The 18,059-nt window shown below is 30.7% G+C and overlaps 1 protein-coding gene across 4 annotated transcripts in view; it reads right to left on the bottom strand.

Moving 5' to 3' along the window:
* The window catches only part of LOC107456818 (Gelsolin), a 74,630-nt gene that overhangs the window by 24,205 nt on the left and 32,366 nt on the right, over positions 1-18,059 (bottom strand). For 2 of the 4 annotated variants that reach the window (XM_043054553.2, XM_043054551.2), the window contains 6 exons: positions 17,800-17,926; positions 16,645-16,726; positions 13,873-13,974; positions 10,031-10,154; positions 6,629-6,741; positions 3,147-3,281 (listed from right to left, as the gene is read on the bottom strand). In XM_043054553.2, coding sequence (XP_042910487.1) covers positions 3,147-3,281; positions 6,629-6,741; positions 10,031-10,154; positions 13,873-13,974; positions 16,645-16,726; positions 17,800-17,926 — 683 coding nt within the window. The remainder of the gene's footprint in view (positions 1-3,146; positions 3,282-6,628; positions 6,742-10,030; positions 10,155-13,872; positions 13,975-16,644; positions 16,727-17,799; positions 17,927-18,059) is intronic. The other 2 variants (XM_071179358.1, XM_043054552.2) reach the window with 1 other exon arrangement.

The following is an 18,059-nucleotide window of genomic DNA, read 5'->3' as shown; positions in this document are numbered from 1 at the left end:
AAACTAGTTTGCATTTCTTTACGCCCATGTATCAATTGGTTAAATTAAACGATATATTACATAAATATAGAATATATATTATATCAGGTATTATATTAGTATATGTTATAATAATTAGACGCACAGTAATGTTTTAATAATGACATGTTTTGCACGAGGTTGCATGCAATACTTTTATATTCAAGCATACATGTATTGGGTTTTTTATCGGAGGGTTTTTCATATACTTCCCATTTGAATTTATCTTTAACATATTGCATTACAACGTTAACCAATTGATAGACGAACGTAAACAAATGCAAGCCGGTTTCAGTCACGTAAAGACAATAAAGCTGTAAAGTATCACTTGATAATTAAGATTTTACATAGAATCTTATAGTGCATCTAATGATATAGTCACGGACTGCATATCAATTTCAGTGCATAATCCAGGGTTGGGCTTTTGATATCTAAAACTGGTTTTTGACATGACAGGTAAAAAACCTATCGAAAATTGTCAACAACAGTCAAAAACCTTTGGAAAGTTTCTCTTACGTGATGGAGGTCATTATATTAATAATTAAATTATGCACATGTATTTCATGCAAAATATAGCTAGAATTACTGGTTGGTTGGTGTCGTATCCTCTATTGAATCATATTTCATGGTGTGCTTGAATAGTTTTTGTTATTTCTATGGCATTAAAAGAATACAAATCCTCTTCTGTGGGGTAGTTTAAGAGGTGAAGGCCTGCAGCGACTGCAGGGCAGTTAAAAACATGATATGGTGTCAGTTCCACATTAAGACAGTTGCCACAGTTTTGATATTTTAAGAAGACTAGAATTACTGAAACTATTAATTGGTTTTCTAAAAACATGGTAATATTAATATTTTAAGATCAATATTATTTGTTACATAGTAATAACTATTCAGTTCATATTATCAATCTAAATATTGATTTTAAATCTTTTATGCCCCAATTTCGGCAGATTGTTTTAGCAGGAGAAAAACTAAAGTGCTCCTCAAAAGTTGACTGATGTCAAATTGTAATTTTTTTTTATTCTCAATTTTTGTTTTTAATAATTTATGGGTACATGAACATTGCCTATAAATTATGGTTATAATATGTCCCCAGATAAGTAAACTAATTATAATTTACAAAAAAAAAGTATAAATGTTTGGATGAATGAGCTAATAATTTTTTCAAACAATCAATTAAAATTTTTAATTAAGTTATCAATATTTAGAATAATTATTAGAAAAAAAATGTCCCAATTCATGCTATTGTAATACTATTGGTACGTCTTTGTCCATGAAACTCAACATCAATTGAAAGTTTTGTCTCATTCATTTAAAACTGAAAAATAAATTTGGAGTTTGAAAACAATCACTTGCTTCATGGAAAGGAGTTAAAAAGGGAATAAAGGAAAAATAATTTTATGCAAAATGATTGTTAAATATATATATATATTTCTTTTATAAGATGATTGTTTTATTTTCAATAATGAAACAAATTAACAAATTGGATGAATTGCGATTTTGCACATTTCTACTTTTAATTATTTAACATTTATAATAATAATTTTTAAAACAAAAAGAAAGTTTATCGCCAGAATGATTAAAGAACATAATTGATTGTCAATTGAACATAATTTATTAATCACTTGTAATTTTAAACCTACCTTCATTTATAATTACTTTATATTTATAATAGCTAATAATTACTTTACACCAAAATTTTGTGTTTTTGATAACTGTCAAAACTATATCAAAAATGTTATAACCATGGTTAAAACTGGCAATCGTGAACACCTGCCAGCTAGGAAGGTCCTTCCCAATTTTCCTTTACTTAAATAAAATAAGTCCAAGACATGTAATTAAACCCCTTGTCTTCTGGGAAGCATTGAAAATTTCAAAGTTCAGAGAGGGTACAATTGCCCTCTATGCATTCTAATTGACAACTATGCATTATTTTTATTTGGTAGTTAAGTTATGAAGAATATTTCAGGAAGAAACAAACATGCTTTTGCTTACATACAAATATATACCAATAAAAATATTCATTTATAAATTCTTATGTACAAATATTTTGCTTTAAAACAAATTTAAAAATAAAGTCTTGGGTCATGTAAATTTAAATATTTAACATTAAATATTTTTTACATTTAAGAACATTTTGTTAGAAATAATAAGTTCTAACAAAAAAAAAATCGTTTCATTGTGCGCATAAAAAAAGAATTTATTACAACAGTCCAATATTTTATCCTTTTAATCTCACACTAATTTTCATGCCCCCTTCAGAAAATTTAGTTATACATCTAATCATTCTTTTTGTTCAGAGGCATCTAATTATGCACACACTTCCGCAAACTGTTGACGGTAAAAAAAAAACATTTTGACAAGATTTAGGATGCATATAACATTTTGATTTACATAGGAATGTGTGAAAAGTAATTATTTTTTTTACAATAATTTGTACAGGAGTACATTACGACTACCTTTTCCAATCTATGAGTGGATTTTTTTGCCGTACTTTATTTGAGTCTTCAGAATGTGAATGGAAGACGACAGTTTTGATCCTCTACTGTGCTTCAATAGACCAGCACAGTTTAACGAGAACCGCTTCCTTGCAGACTGATCACCCACCCCCTCACTCTCTGATAGGAACTGTATCTTTACGATCAGTTCACTTTCGATTTGCAAATTAAAACGGAATTTGACTCACACTCCAGTAACATGAAGATTAAATGACAATTTAAAAAAAAGTAATCTAATCTATAGTAAATTCTTCAAATACATCAAGAATTTACCCGCAAAAATTTATTGACCATTTCACATTATTAGATCTTAAAGCGTTGAGTATAAACATTTCTACATTTAAATTATTAAAATTTAAAAAAAAATTTTTAATTAGTTGAAATTTTTAGAAAACAGAATTTTATATTGGTTGCTTTTTTATTTTTGTTTTTTAAACAAGTGTGAATTCAAGGTTTGGCTTATACGCTGAACGCACACGAAATTCCTCTATTTTGGAAGTAAAAACGAGTGGGTGGACATATAACACCAGATAAACCTGTACAATAGAAAATACGGAATTTTAAAATTTTGTGACAGTTATAATAGTACAATATAAGATCTATAAAAAAAAGAGATAAAAACACACTTACAAGCCAAAAATACAAGATACAATGTGGTGAAGAATTTGTGCACATGTATTTTACTATGTAACAATCACCACCAAAAAATATTCCTTTTTGAGACGATTCAACAGGCACAATATCAAAATTATCCACTCTCCATATCTATCAAAATAACAGTTCAATTTAATTAGAACACACTAAAGAAACCTATAATTAAAAATAAATGAATAAAAAAACAAAAATCTATTTGAATTACGCACTAGAAAGCCATGGATTTACGAAAAATAAATTTTTCGTGTTCATACGATAGATGAATGAAGAAGCTAACATAAAACTGGCAGATTTTACACTGCACTGATATTTTGTTTAAAAAAAAGTTCATTAAAGAAGGAAAGGTAAAATAATATTTCTGTTCGATTTGGGGGCCTTTCTGGTCCGGAGGAACTGCCCTGTATGCCTTAGTCAGGCTGTGAGCAACAGTATTATTGTAATGAATGATGAATAAAATCCCAATCATTCGTTTTTGAGGATTTCTATTTTCTTCCTTTGTTAGAAGTGGACAAATAAACAAAATAGTAAAAACAAAATAGTTTAAATAAAACTTTCAAGCTTAGTTAAAAAAAAATTTGTTCCATCATAGCATTGTTTGCATATATTGATGTAGTACATAACATATCGGATAAAAGAAAGTTCTATCAACATGAAATAATTACAGTCCCCCCCCCCCATTTCAAATTAACGTGGTTCGACTGTATACTACAGTTAATAAAAAATATTATAGACCAAACCATATCTGATAATTTCCAGGAATAATAATTATTTTTAATAAATAATGAGGGAATGACAGTAAGGGAATTTCTTCCAAAAACTATTTTATTAAAAAAATGAGTGGTCTTAGGTACATTCTTAAACAGTATGGAATGTTAATAGAAGCACATATTTTTTAAATAAATTTTTATTTTTGTTTATTAATTTCATACTAAATGAGGAAATGACTTGTAAAAATATACTTACATTGATCTAATGCTTAAAAGCCACGTTCTTAAAAGCAAAAATGGTTAAAAATGTATTTATTTATGTAATTTTAAAAATTTAAATCTCATAATTTATTATTTCTTTGATACCTAAACAGGCAAACATTTTTTTAATATGCATTTTAGTATTTAATTTTTGTTTTTCTTAAAGCAATGTTTTTAATCAATATGATCACATCCAAAAAAAAAGGAAGAAAAACTCATTTTTACATTAAATTTGACCATGACTAGCTATACTGCTGAAATATCGGTTGGAGCTCAGTGTCTGATGATAAACATTTCCTACCAACAGAAGAATAAACATTGTTTTTTTTTTGTTTTTTTCTTGAGTGATTTAAATTTCTGAACCCCTTCTCCAAGTTTAAAAAAAAAGTTCAGAATACTGCCTTTTTTTAATTTTTTTTCCTTTTTAAAACTTAGTGATTCCATTTATATAATAGTTAGCTTAATTTCACTTTCTCATTTCTTTAATACTAATTATTTTATAATGTCTTTAAATAATTAAAAACTAAAACTCTGCGTTTAGTTTATTTTTCTAATAACGAACAAAAATTTTGGAATATTTTTAAAGTCTCAAGTTTTTATTTCAGTTTTAAGCATTAAATTTACATTTGTTTTTTTTTTCATTTTTAAGTTATTAGGTGAACTGGAAAGCTATGTCGTTTTCGATACATTAAATTAAAAAATATATTTTAACAAGTTTTTTGCTTTAATCAATAATCTAAATATCCACGTTTTTGAAAACCTTTTTTTTATACAAGCCTGCAAAATTTTAATCAATTGATAAATATCAGTGGTAGTTTTTAAAAGTCTGAAAAAATTATGATTTGGGGAGAGAGTTCTCCAATCACCCAACCAATTTGCCCGACATTGCGCTATCTACATATTCTGACCGCTACATTTTCAGTGTGACAAAAAATTTTAAAATATGGATGATATCCAAAATGCCTTTTTCAGTTATTTTGCTCAAGAAACAATTGGTTTTTATGAATACTACATTTAAACGTGACAAAAGGTTTCTGATGATAATTAAAACCTGACTAAAATAGATGCATAGAAAATGGAAGCTTATTTTTGAGTATTTGAAACTTGTTGATTTCGCATTTTCAATTTTTTTCAGCAAATGGTATTTTTAATCAAGTAATATCTTACCGCTTCAGTTTAAGATTATTTAAAAAACTAAATAATTAAATAAATTAATAATGAAATTTCTCAATTTCTATGAAGTTTGTTGCACGTTTCTTTTGAACTTAGCTTTCCCTCTCCAAATTATGTATACTTAATGATTTTTGAGAGAAATTTATTCATTTCATGCAAAGATCGCAAAAAATATTAAATAAATGGGCACCCTACCTAACTTTTGATCTAATGGTGGGATTTCCACGTTCTAAAACTCAATTGCAATCGATCGAGGGTGCGACTTCAAATATCTTATTAATGGAATTACTTTTTGATAACCAAATTTTATACAAAAAAAATTTTATTCGATCAAAAGTTATCAAGATATGGTGGAATACACAAAAAGTAAAACTAACAGTCCAAATGCTGAATCCCTCTCCTGACCAAATTATTGGAACCCTATTTCATTGAAAAAAAGGTTATGTTTATTCCGAGAAATCACGCTCGTTGTGACTGATTTCGGAATATCGTAAACATTTATCAATTAGCCTATTTGTGATCACCCCCTCTAATTTTGACACTGAGTTCAGAGATCCAATAATCCTACATTCTGTGAGTAATTATTACAGAAGAAATTTCATTATTTCGCTCTGTAGAATAAAGTACATTATATAATTAGTTTGTACCTCATTTTTATAAAAATATACAAACTGCAGTTTTAGACTAATTTTTAAAACTGTAAGTAAAATTTATTTTACACCACGTTCATATTTATTATCCTTCATGGTGAGTGGGTGCCAAAAATATTTTTACTTACACTCGAAAATTAGCTCGGACCAGCCCTGGAGAACACATTTCGAGGCAATAAGAACAAAACACTCAAAATCACTAATGAGTTGTAGTAGAAGCAAATTATAACCGGTTCATAATTCAACAGAATTCAAAATTTAGCTGATACATCAGAACGAATACAAGTATAAAAAAAACGGGTCGAGCTCACAAAAAAATTTTTGAATTTATAATAATGATAGTAAATTCAAAATGAAGGAATTTAAACACACTTCATGGTTTTAAGTTCTGAAAGACATTGACTGAAAAGTTACTTAAGTAAAGACTTTCTCCCGTAACAATTATGCTTAGTATTTAGGAAAAGTACCCACATTTATTAGTTAGGAAACAAAAAAGGCACTTTTTGATGCCCAATAAAAGTTATGAAGTTTTTGTAAACATGCATTTCAAGCTATATCTAAATGTAAAATTCATCAGTGAAATACAAAATAGACATAAATTACAGCATAACCTTATCTTATACTCGTAATTTATTAACAATTGTTTCACGAATGACATATTTGATACCTCGACTTCCCCCGACCCGTCGTCAGGCATAAAACTCAAAGCTTTTCCAGCACTTTTGGATAGCAGTCGGTGTTTTGCATTTTCATAATCAGTCGCACCATCTGTAAGCGATTCTGGAAAGAAAAAAATCAACAATCAGTATCTTAAAAAATATTAGGCAAAATTTGTGATTTTAAAATGCTTGTTATCTTTTTAGATAATAAAATAGTTCTCTAGTTTTACTACTAGTTAAAATAGTTTTACAATGTAATAAAATAGTTTACTATGAAAAAATAATAAAATAAGAGTTTAAAACTACTATGTGTTTCAAGTAGACTAAAAAGAGAAAATAATTTTGGTTTTGTTCTGCATAACACGAAAAACAGAAGGCACATCAAGTTCAAAATAAAAACGAGGATTTTTTGGATGTCAAAGTCAAGTACAAAAGTAATGTGCTCTTCGTTTTTTGTTTTATATCTGACCAAAATAAAATTATCTTCTTCTTTTTAGTCAAGTCATTAGTCTTAGTCTTTAAAAAATTTATTTTATTCTTTTCTTCTTTTGGTATAGTGCTTTTCCGTTGTCATGTCAACTTGTCACACACAATTTTGTCAGGATGACAACAAATCGTGGACACGATACGTCGTAGTCAGAATTCCTCGTGGACCATGGGTAGCCCAGTGGTTAGAGAATCAGACTGTGGTCCAGAAAAACTCCACTAAAACCTAACGAGTACATGCAATTTACCTGCTCGTAAAATCTGTGGAATCAAAAGTCGGGCAGCGATATGTGTAATACAGGGATGAGGAGAAACTTTCCTTCCCCTTCAGACCTATGTCTAAATAGAGGAAGACACCTCACAAATGACTGATGTTGCCATCTGTTGGTAAGGTTCTGAGATAAGACGTGTGATAGTTATCACAAATTAGGAAAAAATAGGGATCCCACAAATAAGCCAATCTCAAATAAATTCGATCCAATAAGAATTGCACTAAGTAAATTAGTAATGTAGTAATGGAATGACATCATCTACAATGAGCGTAAAATTGTATGTTTGATCACAAACCTGAAATTTTTAACAATGGCATCATTTGTCTGTATGACTGCACTTGAGATCTATTTGCAGGACAAATAGCAAAACCATTTGGAGTTTTTCTTCTTTTTTTTTTTAAATTTTGCTACCACTTCAGGGTGCGTAGCCAAATCTTTCAACAAAAGATAAGCACCTTTTAAGAACTTTTTAAGCACTCAAAAGGATATTTTTAAGCACTATATACATTAACAAAATGAGAAATAGTTTTCAAAGACTTTACATGATCATTATAAAGTAACTAGTTTCAGACATAGAACTCTTTTCTTGATTACATTAGCCACCATAAAGTGATCGAGAGACTTTTCGGTTCGATATCAGAGAATGGAAAATGAAGCCTGAAATTGAGAATATCTTGCAAAATGCAGCAGAGTTGCACATGAGACAGAGTTGCACAATCTCACCGAACCCAGCTCAGTAGACGCACATGCGGTCGTAAGTATTTCATCAAACATGTAAAATGATGGGCGCTTTCATACGCTATGGACTGACTGTAGGTCGAAATGGATTGTGGTTGAATGAATTGTGAAAACGTTGAATAGAATAATGTGAAAAGCACGCTTTCGCATAATTCGCGGCGAAAATCAACATGGTAAAGATTAAAAATCTCATTTTCGAAAAGCGAACATTAAGCACTTTTTAAAAACACCCAATGAATAAAGCATCTTTAAGGGCTTTTAAAAACGAAATTCGAAAATAAGCACCTTTGAGCACTTTTTAAAAACGCTATTCACCATTTTAATGCAACCGAAATATCATTCATAAATATACCATCCATTGCACTTTGAGTGATTACCATTTTTTAAAAGACGAAAATAAGAAACTGAATTCCATGTATTTTCCCAGTTTGTAAAGAAACTGTTATTTTAGGTGATGTTTAAATTCCCTGTATTTTTCAGGTTTTCCCTGTGGAGTGGCAACCCTGATGTTGATTTCAATAACAAATAGTCAAGAAAAGAAATCATAGGTCAACAAAAGGCACATTCCTTATAAGTGCATGGATGAACCTTCTTTAATTAGGAAGAAGGTAACTTAACCGGTGTTCACACACACATTGCTATATTAAAGTAAGGGGTCGAAATTGTAAAATGGAAACGATGCGTTGATGCTAGAAATGAATAAAAATGTCCTCGTCTTTTCACTTAAACGGAAAAAATTTCTTATACAGACATTATAAACATTAAATTTTTTAATATTTGACAACTCTTTAACGTCTTGCCAGCGCCACCTGTATCCAATTTGGGCAACTTTTACGTGCATTATTTGTGATGCCCTAACTGACTTCGGGCAGGAGAAAAGTGAACGTTTCTATTTTGTGAAGGCTGAGTTCGTTTCTACTTTAGGATTCACTATTTTCCTGATAGATGGCTCAGTTTTCCTAGTTCTTCACCGATTACGACTTCAGTCGAGGGAGAGAAATGCGGGTGGGAGTTTGGGGATATACCATATGGTAAAAGATTTGTTAAATTAATGTATAGAATATCATATTGTTGTGTTTTTATACTACACCGAAGAGCCATTACATTAGACCACCCTGCCAATAACATATAGGACCACCTTTAGCCCTCAAAACTGCTAGCACCCGCCGTGGCATTGATTCCACAAGGTGCTGATAGGTAGTCTGAGGTATCTGGTACCAAGCGCTCAACAACTGGTCCTGCAATTCCCTCACATTGCAAGGTTGTAGCGTGGCAGTATGAATTTGGTTTTCCAAGTAGGACCACATATGCTCTATTGGATTAAAGTCAGGTGAATTTGGGGGCCAAGACATGACTTGAAAGTCACTGGAATGTTCCTCGAACCAATCCATGACGATTCGACCCTTACGACATGGTGCATTATCCTGTTGGTAAACACTATCCCCCGCAGGAAAAACTTTTGACATGAATGGGTGAACCTGGTCTGCAACTATGTTCAAGAAGCTTACAGACGTCAGGGATTGTTCTATAAAGATTATGGGTCCCAATGTGCGCCATGAAAACATTCTTCCTGGGCGAGAAACCATGAAAACCTGGGCGAGCCCATTGTTATAGATGGAGAGTGGTCATAATGTAATGCTCTTCATTGTATATTATACTAGTAATATTATATTTAGCTTCAAAATTATTTTTCATTTGTTCTCATTAAATAAGATGTGTGTGTGTGCAATCCATTACTTTCTTATGTGCATGTAAAAATTATAAATACAGTAGTTATTACATTTAAAATCTTTTTTTTGTAATAAAAAACCATTTTCTAACTTTTATAATAATATGAAGAACAAAAGTCAAAAAAATGTTTTCTGAAATATATGAGACCCGTTATGGGGTTAAATTAAAATAATGAAAACTCACTCTCTCTTTCAAAGGTTGGTTCCCTCCACACTGAGAAATAGGACTTAAATTCAGGAGTTTCAGCTTCGTGGACGATTCTTTGAATAGGAAGATAATTGGGATAACTCTTCTTTTCAATATATTTCTAAAAAATAAAATCGAGAATGAACTTAAACATATCTGCTTGGCAAAAATGAGGTGGACTGACTCTATCTGAAAGCTCTATTAAAATAACATGAACACATGGAAGAATACTAATAGTGTTATCTTTGTGACTGTTACCCGCATTCATTTTCAAGCTCTGTTAGATAATTCAGTTTTAAATATTTCTTTTACACAAATTCTTAAGCTGATGATAAGAACCGAAGAAAAACAATGCATTCATTGATATTGGATTACCTCTATTCATCTATGTATTTTCCCGAAGAACAAAACAGAGAGACCTCTGGATTTTTATACACTTTCCACTTACTTATTTAGATTTTATCTACCGCTAACAATATTGACTATTACAAATTGTTCAGCAGAAAATGCTCTAATCAAAACTTATGATGAGAATCGGCATGCTCATAGATAAATAATAAAGCCTGGAAAAAAGAAACAGAAAAAAAAAACACAGAACCATCACAACATCTCATCATTGAGCCTGAATGAATTAAAAATCATGAATTAATTACTTTAAAATTTATGAATACTAGCTGGGTCCATCTTTTTAAATAACCTCAATCATTTAAAGAAGAGTAAAAAAATCAATACAATCTCTCTTGCTAGAGTGGATTGCCTCTTACATCATTCAGATCTTCTGAGAAATTGCGATGAATTTGTTATTAAACTGTTCATAGCAAACACCTTTAGGCAGTATTATCTCAAGAGTTGGGGGGGGGGCTCTCTCCCTCCTATATTTGTGCGTGCGTGCGAGTGTGTGTAACATAGAATGCCTCATGTGAGTCCTTCCATATTAAATGATAAGCTTAAAACATATGTTTCTTATCAATTTTAAGTTGTAGAAGTCGGCCTCTCGCAAAGAGCCATAAAAAGTCAAGATAAACCAGATAAAAGATTATTTTCTGAAGTTATTGAGCAATAATTTGTAGATGAAGCACGCATTAAGATAGTCCCAAAAACTTCCCAGCGTCAGAGTGGCACTATCCTTTTAGCGAATCAAAATTTCTCTTTTTCATATTTTCATGGCTAGATAAATCTGTGCCAAATCCCAACATCTCTGCTATGGAAAACCATTAATGTAAACGATGCAAAACTCCAGAGAACAATGTTTTCAATACTTAATATAACTTAATAAAATGCCTTTTTATCTGAATAAACCTAAGTCTCTTAAATTATCTAGCCTCTAAAGGCATATTATTATGTGTGTGCATATATATATATATATAAATTATTTTTAATTACTTTAGCTTACATATGTGTTTCTTCAGCATTTCAACGATGAGCTTTCATATTTTTAATTAGGTATTTCGTTTTTCTCAATAAAGTATCGACATCTTTTCTTATTGTAGTAATGCGGTTTCCATAATAGCGCAACATTAAAACGATGAAAAAACCCTTTGTTTAAATATTGCATGTGAAATAACTCAGCGCAGAAGGATTGAAAATATAGCAAAAAGATACTAAAAATATTAGCAATCTGTAACAAAAAAAAAATGCTGTGCCAGTCAGTGAATTCATTAAAAAGATATTAAGGAAAGCTTAGCTGATTGAGATAAAATAATTCATCATTTATGTAAACGCTTTTAACTCATCATAAGGTTAACAACCAGAGAGAGTATTACTAATTAAAGCATAATGTACAATCCCCCCCCCCNCAAAAAAAAAAAGTTCACCACCCTGAATAACTTTTGAACTAATGAAGGGATCTCCACGTTTTAGGACTTAATGGTACCTTAAATATGCTAATCAATAGGCATAGACGATTTTATAAGTTACGAAATAAGACACAAAAACATGCTTTCGCTTAATAAACATACTTATTTTTCAACAGATTTGGATTTTTAATTTCCAAAATATAGGGGGTAGCAGCAATCTGGGAAATAGGGTGCCCATAGGGGAAATAGGGTGCCCATAGTCAAAATAGGGTGCCCATAGTCAGGAGAGCAGTCAAAAGTTTGAACCCCTTATTGTTAATTTTACTTTCTGCGTATTTTGCCAATCTCAAAAATTTCTTAAGCAAATTTAAAAAAAATTGAAAAATTAGAAAAAAAATTAAAGCGAAATTTGCTGAATGGTTCCTGAGAATTCGAATTTTGAAAAAGTCACATATTTGTAATTCAATTTCTCAGAAACTATTAAACCGATTCCTCTGAAATTATTTTGCTACGTAAAAACTTCATACTTTAAAATTACGTAAAAATTGTATACCCTACAATTCAAAATTTTTTCGACTATTACTTAGTAAAATAATAAATATTTACTTAAGTTTGTTTTTCACATCTTTGGATAAACAAATTCATAATTGTGTGAAAAATTTTTCAATCCGCTTAAAAAGTTCGCGGGATACAGCAAAATAAACAAAAAGTAAAATTAACATTAAGGGGTCCAAACTTTGGATCATTCTCCTGACCAAACTATAGAGACCAAATTTTCCAGATTGCAGCTACCCCCTATATTTTGAGGGTTAGAAATCTGAATCCATTGGGGAAAAAAGGGTAAGTTTATTTAGATAAAGTACGTTTTTGTGCCTGATTTTGTAACTAAAAAAAATATCGTCAGCACTAATTAATTAGCATTTTAGAGGTAAACCCCTCGAACCATTAAGATTGAGACTTAGAACGTGAAGGTCCAATCATTAGATCAAAAGTTATTTATGCTGGTCCTTTTGTTGGTGCACTGTACATAATTAAAAAATGAAATATATAATTAAAAAAATATTAAATTTTAAAAATTTCTTTTCGTCTACTTCGAATTAATCCCAGTATATAAAAAAAATTTTTTTTTAAAAACATCTACTCACATTTGAACAAATGTTTAATGACAGTAAATTTGGACTGAAGGGGGGGGGGCATGAATCAAATCGATCGTTAAATTGATATAATTTTTAAAGATAGCAACACATCACCACTTTCTATGTCAGTTTTGCCTAGCAATCTATAACTTCTCAGTGCTTTCTTTTTCTTTTTTTTCAATACTTTTTTTTACAATGTTAATTTCGTCTTCTGAAAATAATGTTTTGTAAAATACTTTGGACGATGAATCTAATTGAAAAAGATAAGATATCGCAAAAAAATTATTGTTTGTATAAAAATTTATTATATGGATTTTTGTTGCTTGCAGGAATCAGGGAAAGATTTTTTAAATTCAGGAGGAGATGTCTCCATAAACCTTTGGGGGGAGAAAGAAACCCCTGCGTTGAGTAGATAGATGTTAAAAACCTTTAACACAAAAATATTTTGAACCTATTAAATATTCTTTATATTTCCACAGTCGACCCAACTTTTGGGTTTAAGACTACTAATATTCGACTCCGTAGCCTCGTCATTTTCTACCAATCCAGAAGTCAAGGAAACTCCTGGATCAGTATCCCCAGAGATTTTGTTATAGGGACATGGAGGACTTTGTGACTCGACAGATTCAAAGTGCACCAGTCCCTATTAACCACGCGTGTCTAGTATTTGGTTGGCGAGGATGGAACACACGAGCTCTAGGACGTGGGCCCTACCCACCAGGCCTATTAAATACGAAAGTATCGGAATGACTGTTCACCGACCTCTATAAATACTTTTAGGCAAGAATGAATTTAAATGAAACATCGCAAAACAAATCACAACTGAAGATGAAGACCGAAAGTGAAACAAATCAAAGTGATTTCTCAGAAGTGATTCATTCAATTACAATAAGAATAAAGTACATACATGAGCAAAGTTCATGGCTCCAACTCTCTCCTGGCGACTCGATTCTTTTCCAATCCAGACAAATAAACCGTTCATTCCACCATCCAACAGAAAACAATCCTGCTAAAAAATATCTAAAGGCTTTTTAAAAAGAAATTACTGAAAAAAATGATTTGTAAAAATTCTAATACATTGACTGCAAAGAAGCCGTAGTGATTGAATTTTCTGGAAAAATTTAAGAGACAAGACTTTTCAAACATTTTATGACTCAAAAACGCTTCAGCGTATTTTATTCTGTCATTTAAAGTTGCGTAAGTTTAAAATGACGTAAAAACTTGTATGGATATGGTTGTCTTGAATGTAAACAATAACAAACTTCCTAAAAGTGGAAGAAATTTAAAAAACATCCCACTTAGAAGCGATATGCAAACAAGCTTCTATCTTTTTATTGCAATTTGTGTTTAAATTTATGTGTAAAATTCATAAGAGTTTTCTGTCATTTAAAAATTCTAACAGATCGTGAACCCAAAACAAATTTAACAAAATTAACATCACAGCATAAAATAGGGTCATTTGTTATTTCATCATAGTAAATTTCCGAATTCATTTGTTGTTCGCTTCGTTGAAAGGTAGATTGAAAGAACGCCTTATATTGAAAACACTACTAGTATGGATGGTGTTTTCAGTAGAAAAGTAAACAATAACAATCTCGAGCTCGGGACCTACTCTAGTTCCGGTTAAAAAGTTTGCAGCTGCTTACTACATGTTATTCTGATAGGCGATGTTTTCAAACGGATAATTTTGTTTTCAATAAAAGAAATAAAGTAGATAATTTCTGAGCTCAAATCTGCTGTATTTCATAAGATATTAATGTTATTATGTAATTCTGGGGAGTTTGGAGTGAAAATTTGTTTTAGTTATTTTGTTATTTATTATTAAAAAAGGTGACATGGTTGCTAGATTTTGAATAACTCGCTTTTTTGGCAGTCTTGATTTGGCCTCTTTCCATTTGTTTATTACTGTTTGTTCGTGTTGCAAGCTGTGCACCATCTTACGTTAGTGTTAACACTTTTAGTATTGTAAACACAAGTATTTTTAGCATTGTAAACATGAGTAATAAGTAATCAAATGCATTGTTTGCAAGAATCTCAAAACACAATGATGCCAAATGGCTTTAAAATACAACTGAAACAGTAACCCTGAAATTTAAGCAGTCCCGAGCTTGCAGCGCTCCCTAGTGTAGAAAACACCATCCATAATAATATTGGATGGTGCATTTTTTTCAAGCTTAGATCGTAAAAATCAATCTGCCCGTAGCTTTACGTGGTCAACCAACCTTTGGACTATGGGATTGACACGGTAGGTGTTAAAATTCATTGTAAGATTGATTTTTATGCCTAAGCTTAAAAAAGTACACGATCCAATATTAGTGTACTTGAAGTGTTCTGTTTCAACAGAACAGACAACAAATGAAGATTCCGCACAATGCAAACAAAATATAACACTAGTATTTCACACACAAATAACAACATGGCTTCTGAAATTTGCTTTAGGCTCACAACCAGTTTAAATTTGTAAATGAAATTTAATAATAAAACTTCCTGTTCACACTCATAAGCGGACCAGTGGACCATAGTTTTGCTGTATGTTTGGAGGGGGTTACTGCACATACACCTGCCAACTTGCACGCTCGCTGAAAAAGATTTTTTAATAATTGAACTCATTAAAAATTTAAGAGCTAAGTGAGCTAACAAATAGATCATATTTACATATTTTTGAATTACTGATTTGTCATGGTAGACTGAAATGTTTCTTTAAACTTTAAATGGAAGATTTAATACGTCAAAGAGCTATAATGTTGCTACTACAAAGAAGTATCTTATATACATATATATTATGTTGAATTTTATTTAATGAATACATATTTAAATTAAGAAAAAAATGAATAATGAAAATTTTATGTGTCTACATCTTCTGACCTAACAGAATAGCTCATTAACGAAGCAATATATATGATTTCGGTTTTTATCCCCCGTACCCTCCCTAAAACTGGGTGTTCTGAATTCCTTCCGGTATTAGGAAGCTTGTTATAGCTTACATTCAGTCAATCATCCATTATTTACGAGAAGCAACATTAAGAATTATTTTTTGTATCTTGTGTGTTAACAGTTTGCCCTTCAGAACTGAATTTATACATACTAAAGAGAACATATATACGAACTAAACGTCAGAAAAGTTCCTTTATTTGAATGATATTGTAATGGAATAAGTAAAGATCCCGAAGGGATTAATGCATTACGATATTAACATTAACTCTCTTGACTAAAATACATGGAATATATTTTCCATCCATTCTAGGGTCCAGAATCAGTCTGGAAAAAAAATATTTCAAGAGAACATAAGTGTCTGAATTTGTAACTTACTCATCAATAGTTAGAACAAATTAATTAGCTTATTTAAGAATGACCTTTTGAACCATCAAAATCTTTTAGTAGCTGAAAATGAATGACTCAAGGGGATTTATTTTTGTGGCTTACAGTACAGTTATCTCAGGATTACTTTTGAGTCTTTCATTACTTGAGAAAGGAAGTAAAGAATACTTTCTTTCACACATAAAAATTAATTTTAAGGTGTTTTTTTTGCCCACCCACTACAGATGAAAATCAGAAAATTGAATTTAAACTTGTTTTCAGTTTGTAGGGGAGTCCTAATCCTGAGGGTGTCAACTATGCAGGATTAACTGTCCATTTTTATATCTCTTTTCATAGGATTGTTAGAAAAAATTCGACTTACATCGTTATTTAAATATTCCTGTTTCAATGGCTGATAGGCTATGCATTCAACTTGAAGTTCACCACATTCGTCTTCTGAAACTCTAATCAACAAATAATTCATTTCATCAAAGCAATATTTCAAAATAAACAATATTTCAAAGCAATTTATTTTTAAGAGGGGATTCATTATTTTCTACTTGTTTAAAGTGATACAGAGTCCAATCATTAATCCATCAACATTTAATTGTGGTCCACTGATGATGAAAACTTTTGCAACAGATTTTCGTTTATAAATACACCACTCAAGTCCAATCAAGGGGGGGGGGAGTTCAGGGTTCAAACCCCTCCTCCAAACATTAGTTGGTTATTTTAATTTTTCTCTCTTTTTTATGCTAATAGTTTAAATATTTAAGTAGCTTCATTTCTTAATAAAAGTATCTGTTTAAATACTAAAACAATGTTAAAATAGAGTTTTTCTCTTGATTATGAACTGGATTAAGAATGCAATTTTATTGCTTCCTGTCCTTGTTCATTTATAGTAGGGATTGAAAGACTATTCTAAAAGTTGTTTCTCTGAGAATAAGATAAACGGTCATTCCACTCTATTTACTATTATCTGATCCTTTTAGTACGTTTTGTTGCACAAGGGGAGGCAAACTTAAAGCCTGCTTAATACTTGACTCCTAGAAAAACCTTCTAAATATTTGTGCCGAAATAATTCAGGAAATCAGAAGAAAGCAAAAATATGTTTCACAAGCGTGAGAATACTCTAATAATTGATTGCTCAACAACTTGTGAAATCTGCATTGGAACTGTTCAAAAACCCTGGTGTTACACTTTTAACATCAATGTGTGAAAGAATAGATGCAGATTTCATGAAAAGTTACAAAAAAGATTAAAGTGAGCGGAAAAGAGGATCATTTGGAGCCCTTAATACATAATTTTTTGTCCAAGAAACGAATATTCAAAACAAAATCAATATTAATTATTTTCAACAGAAAGTAAAAACAGTTTATCTCTGATCTTTCCAAACTATTACTCTGACGAGTAAGACCTATGATATGATTTTCTACTTTTAAATAAATACGCTTAATTTTAGTGTCCATGAAAATCGAATACATAATAACATATCATATCATTAATAATACAGCCTGCTATGGAATTTCTGACTTACCTGTATAGGCCTACTTTACTATCAAAATTGGTTACAAAATCATCATCATCCGCTACAGCTTCAGCAACGTCAGTCATACTTCCACCTCCTAATTGCTCAAAGAATTCTGACGCTTCATCATTATCATCTATGCATAAAGAAGTTTTAAAAAAATTGTTCAATCAAATTCAGAGATGGAGAGCTTATTTTCATTTTTACATTGATTTGTAAATTAAAAGAGGACAACACATATTTGATATTCTTGGGAAAACTAGATGGAA

Source organism: Parasteatoda tepidariorum, chromosome 4 (genome assembly GCF_043381705.1).
Source record: "Parasteatoda tepidariorum isolate YZ-2023 chromosome 4, CAS_Ptep_4.0, whole genome shotgun sequence".
Classification (NCBI taxonomy): domain Eukaryota; kingdom Metazoa; phylum Arthropoda; class Arachnida; order Araneae; family Theridiidae; genus Parasteatoda; species Parasteatoda tepidariorum.
This window is presented reverse-complemented; position numbering and strand designations above follow the sequence as displayed.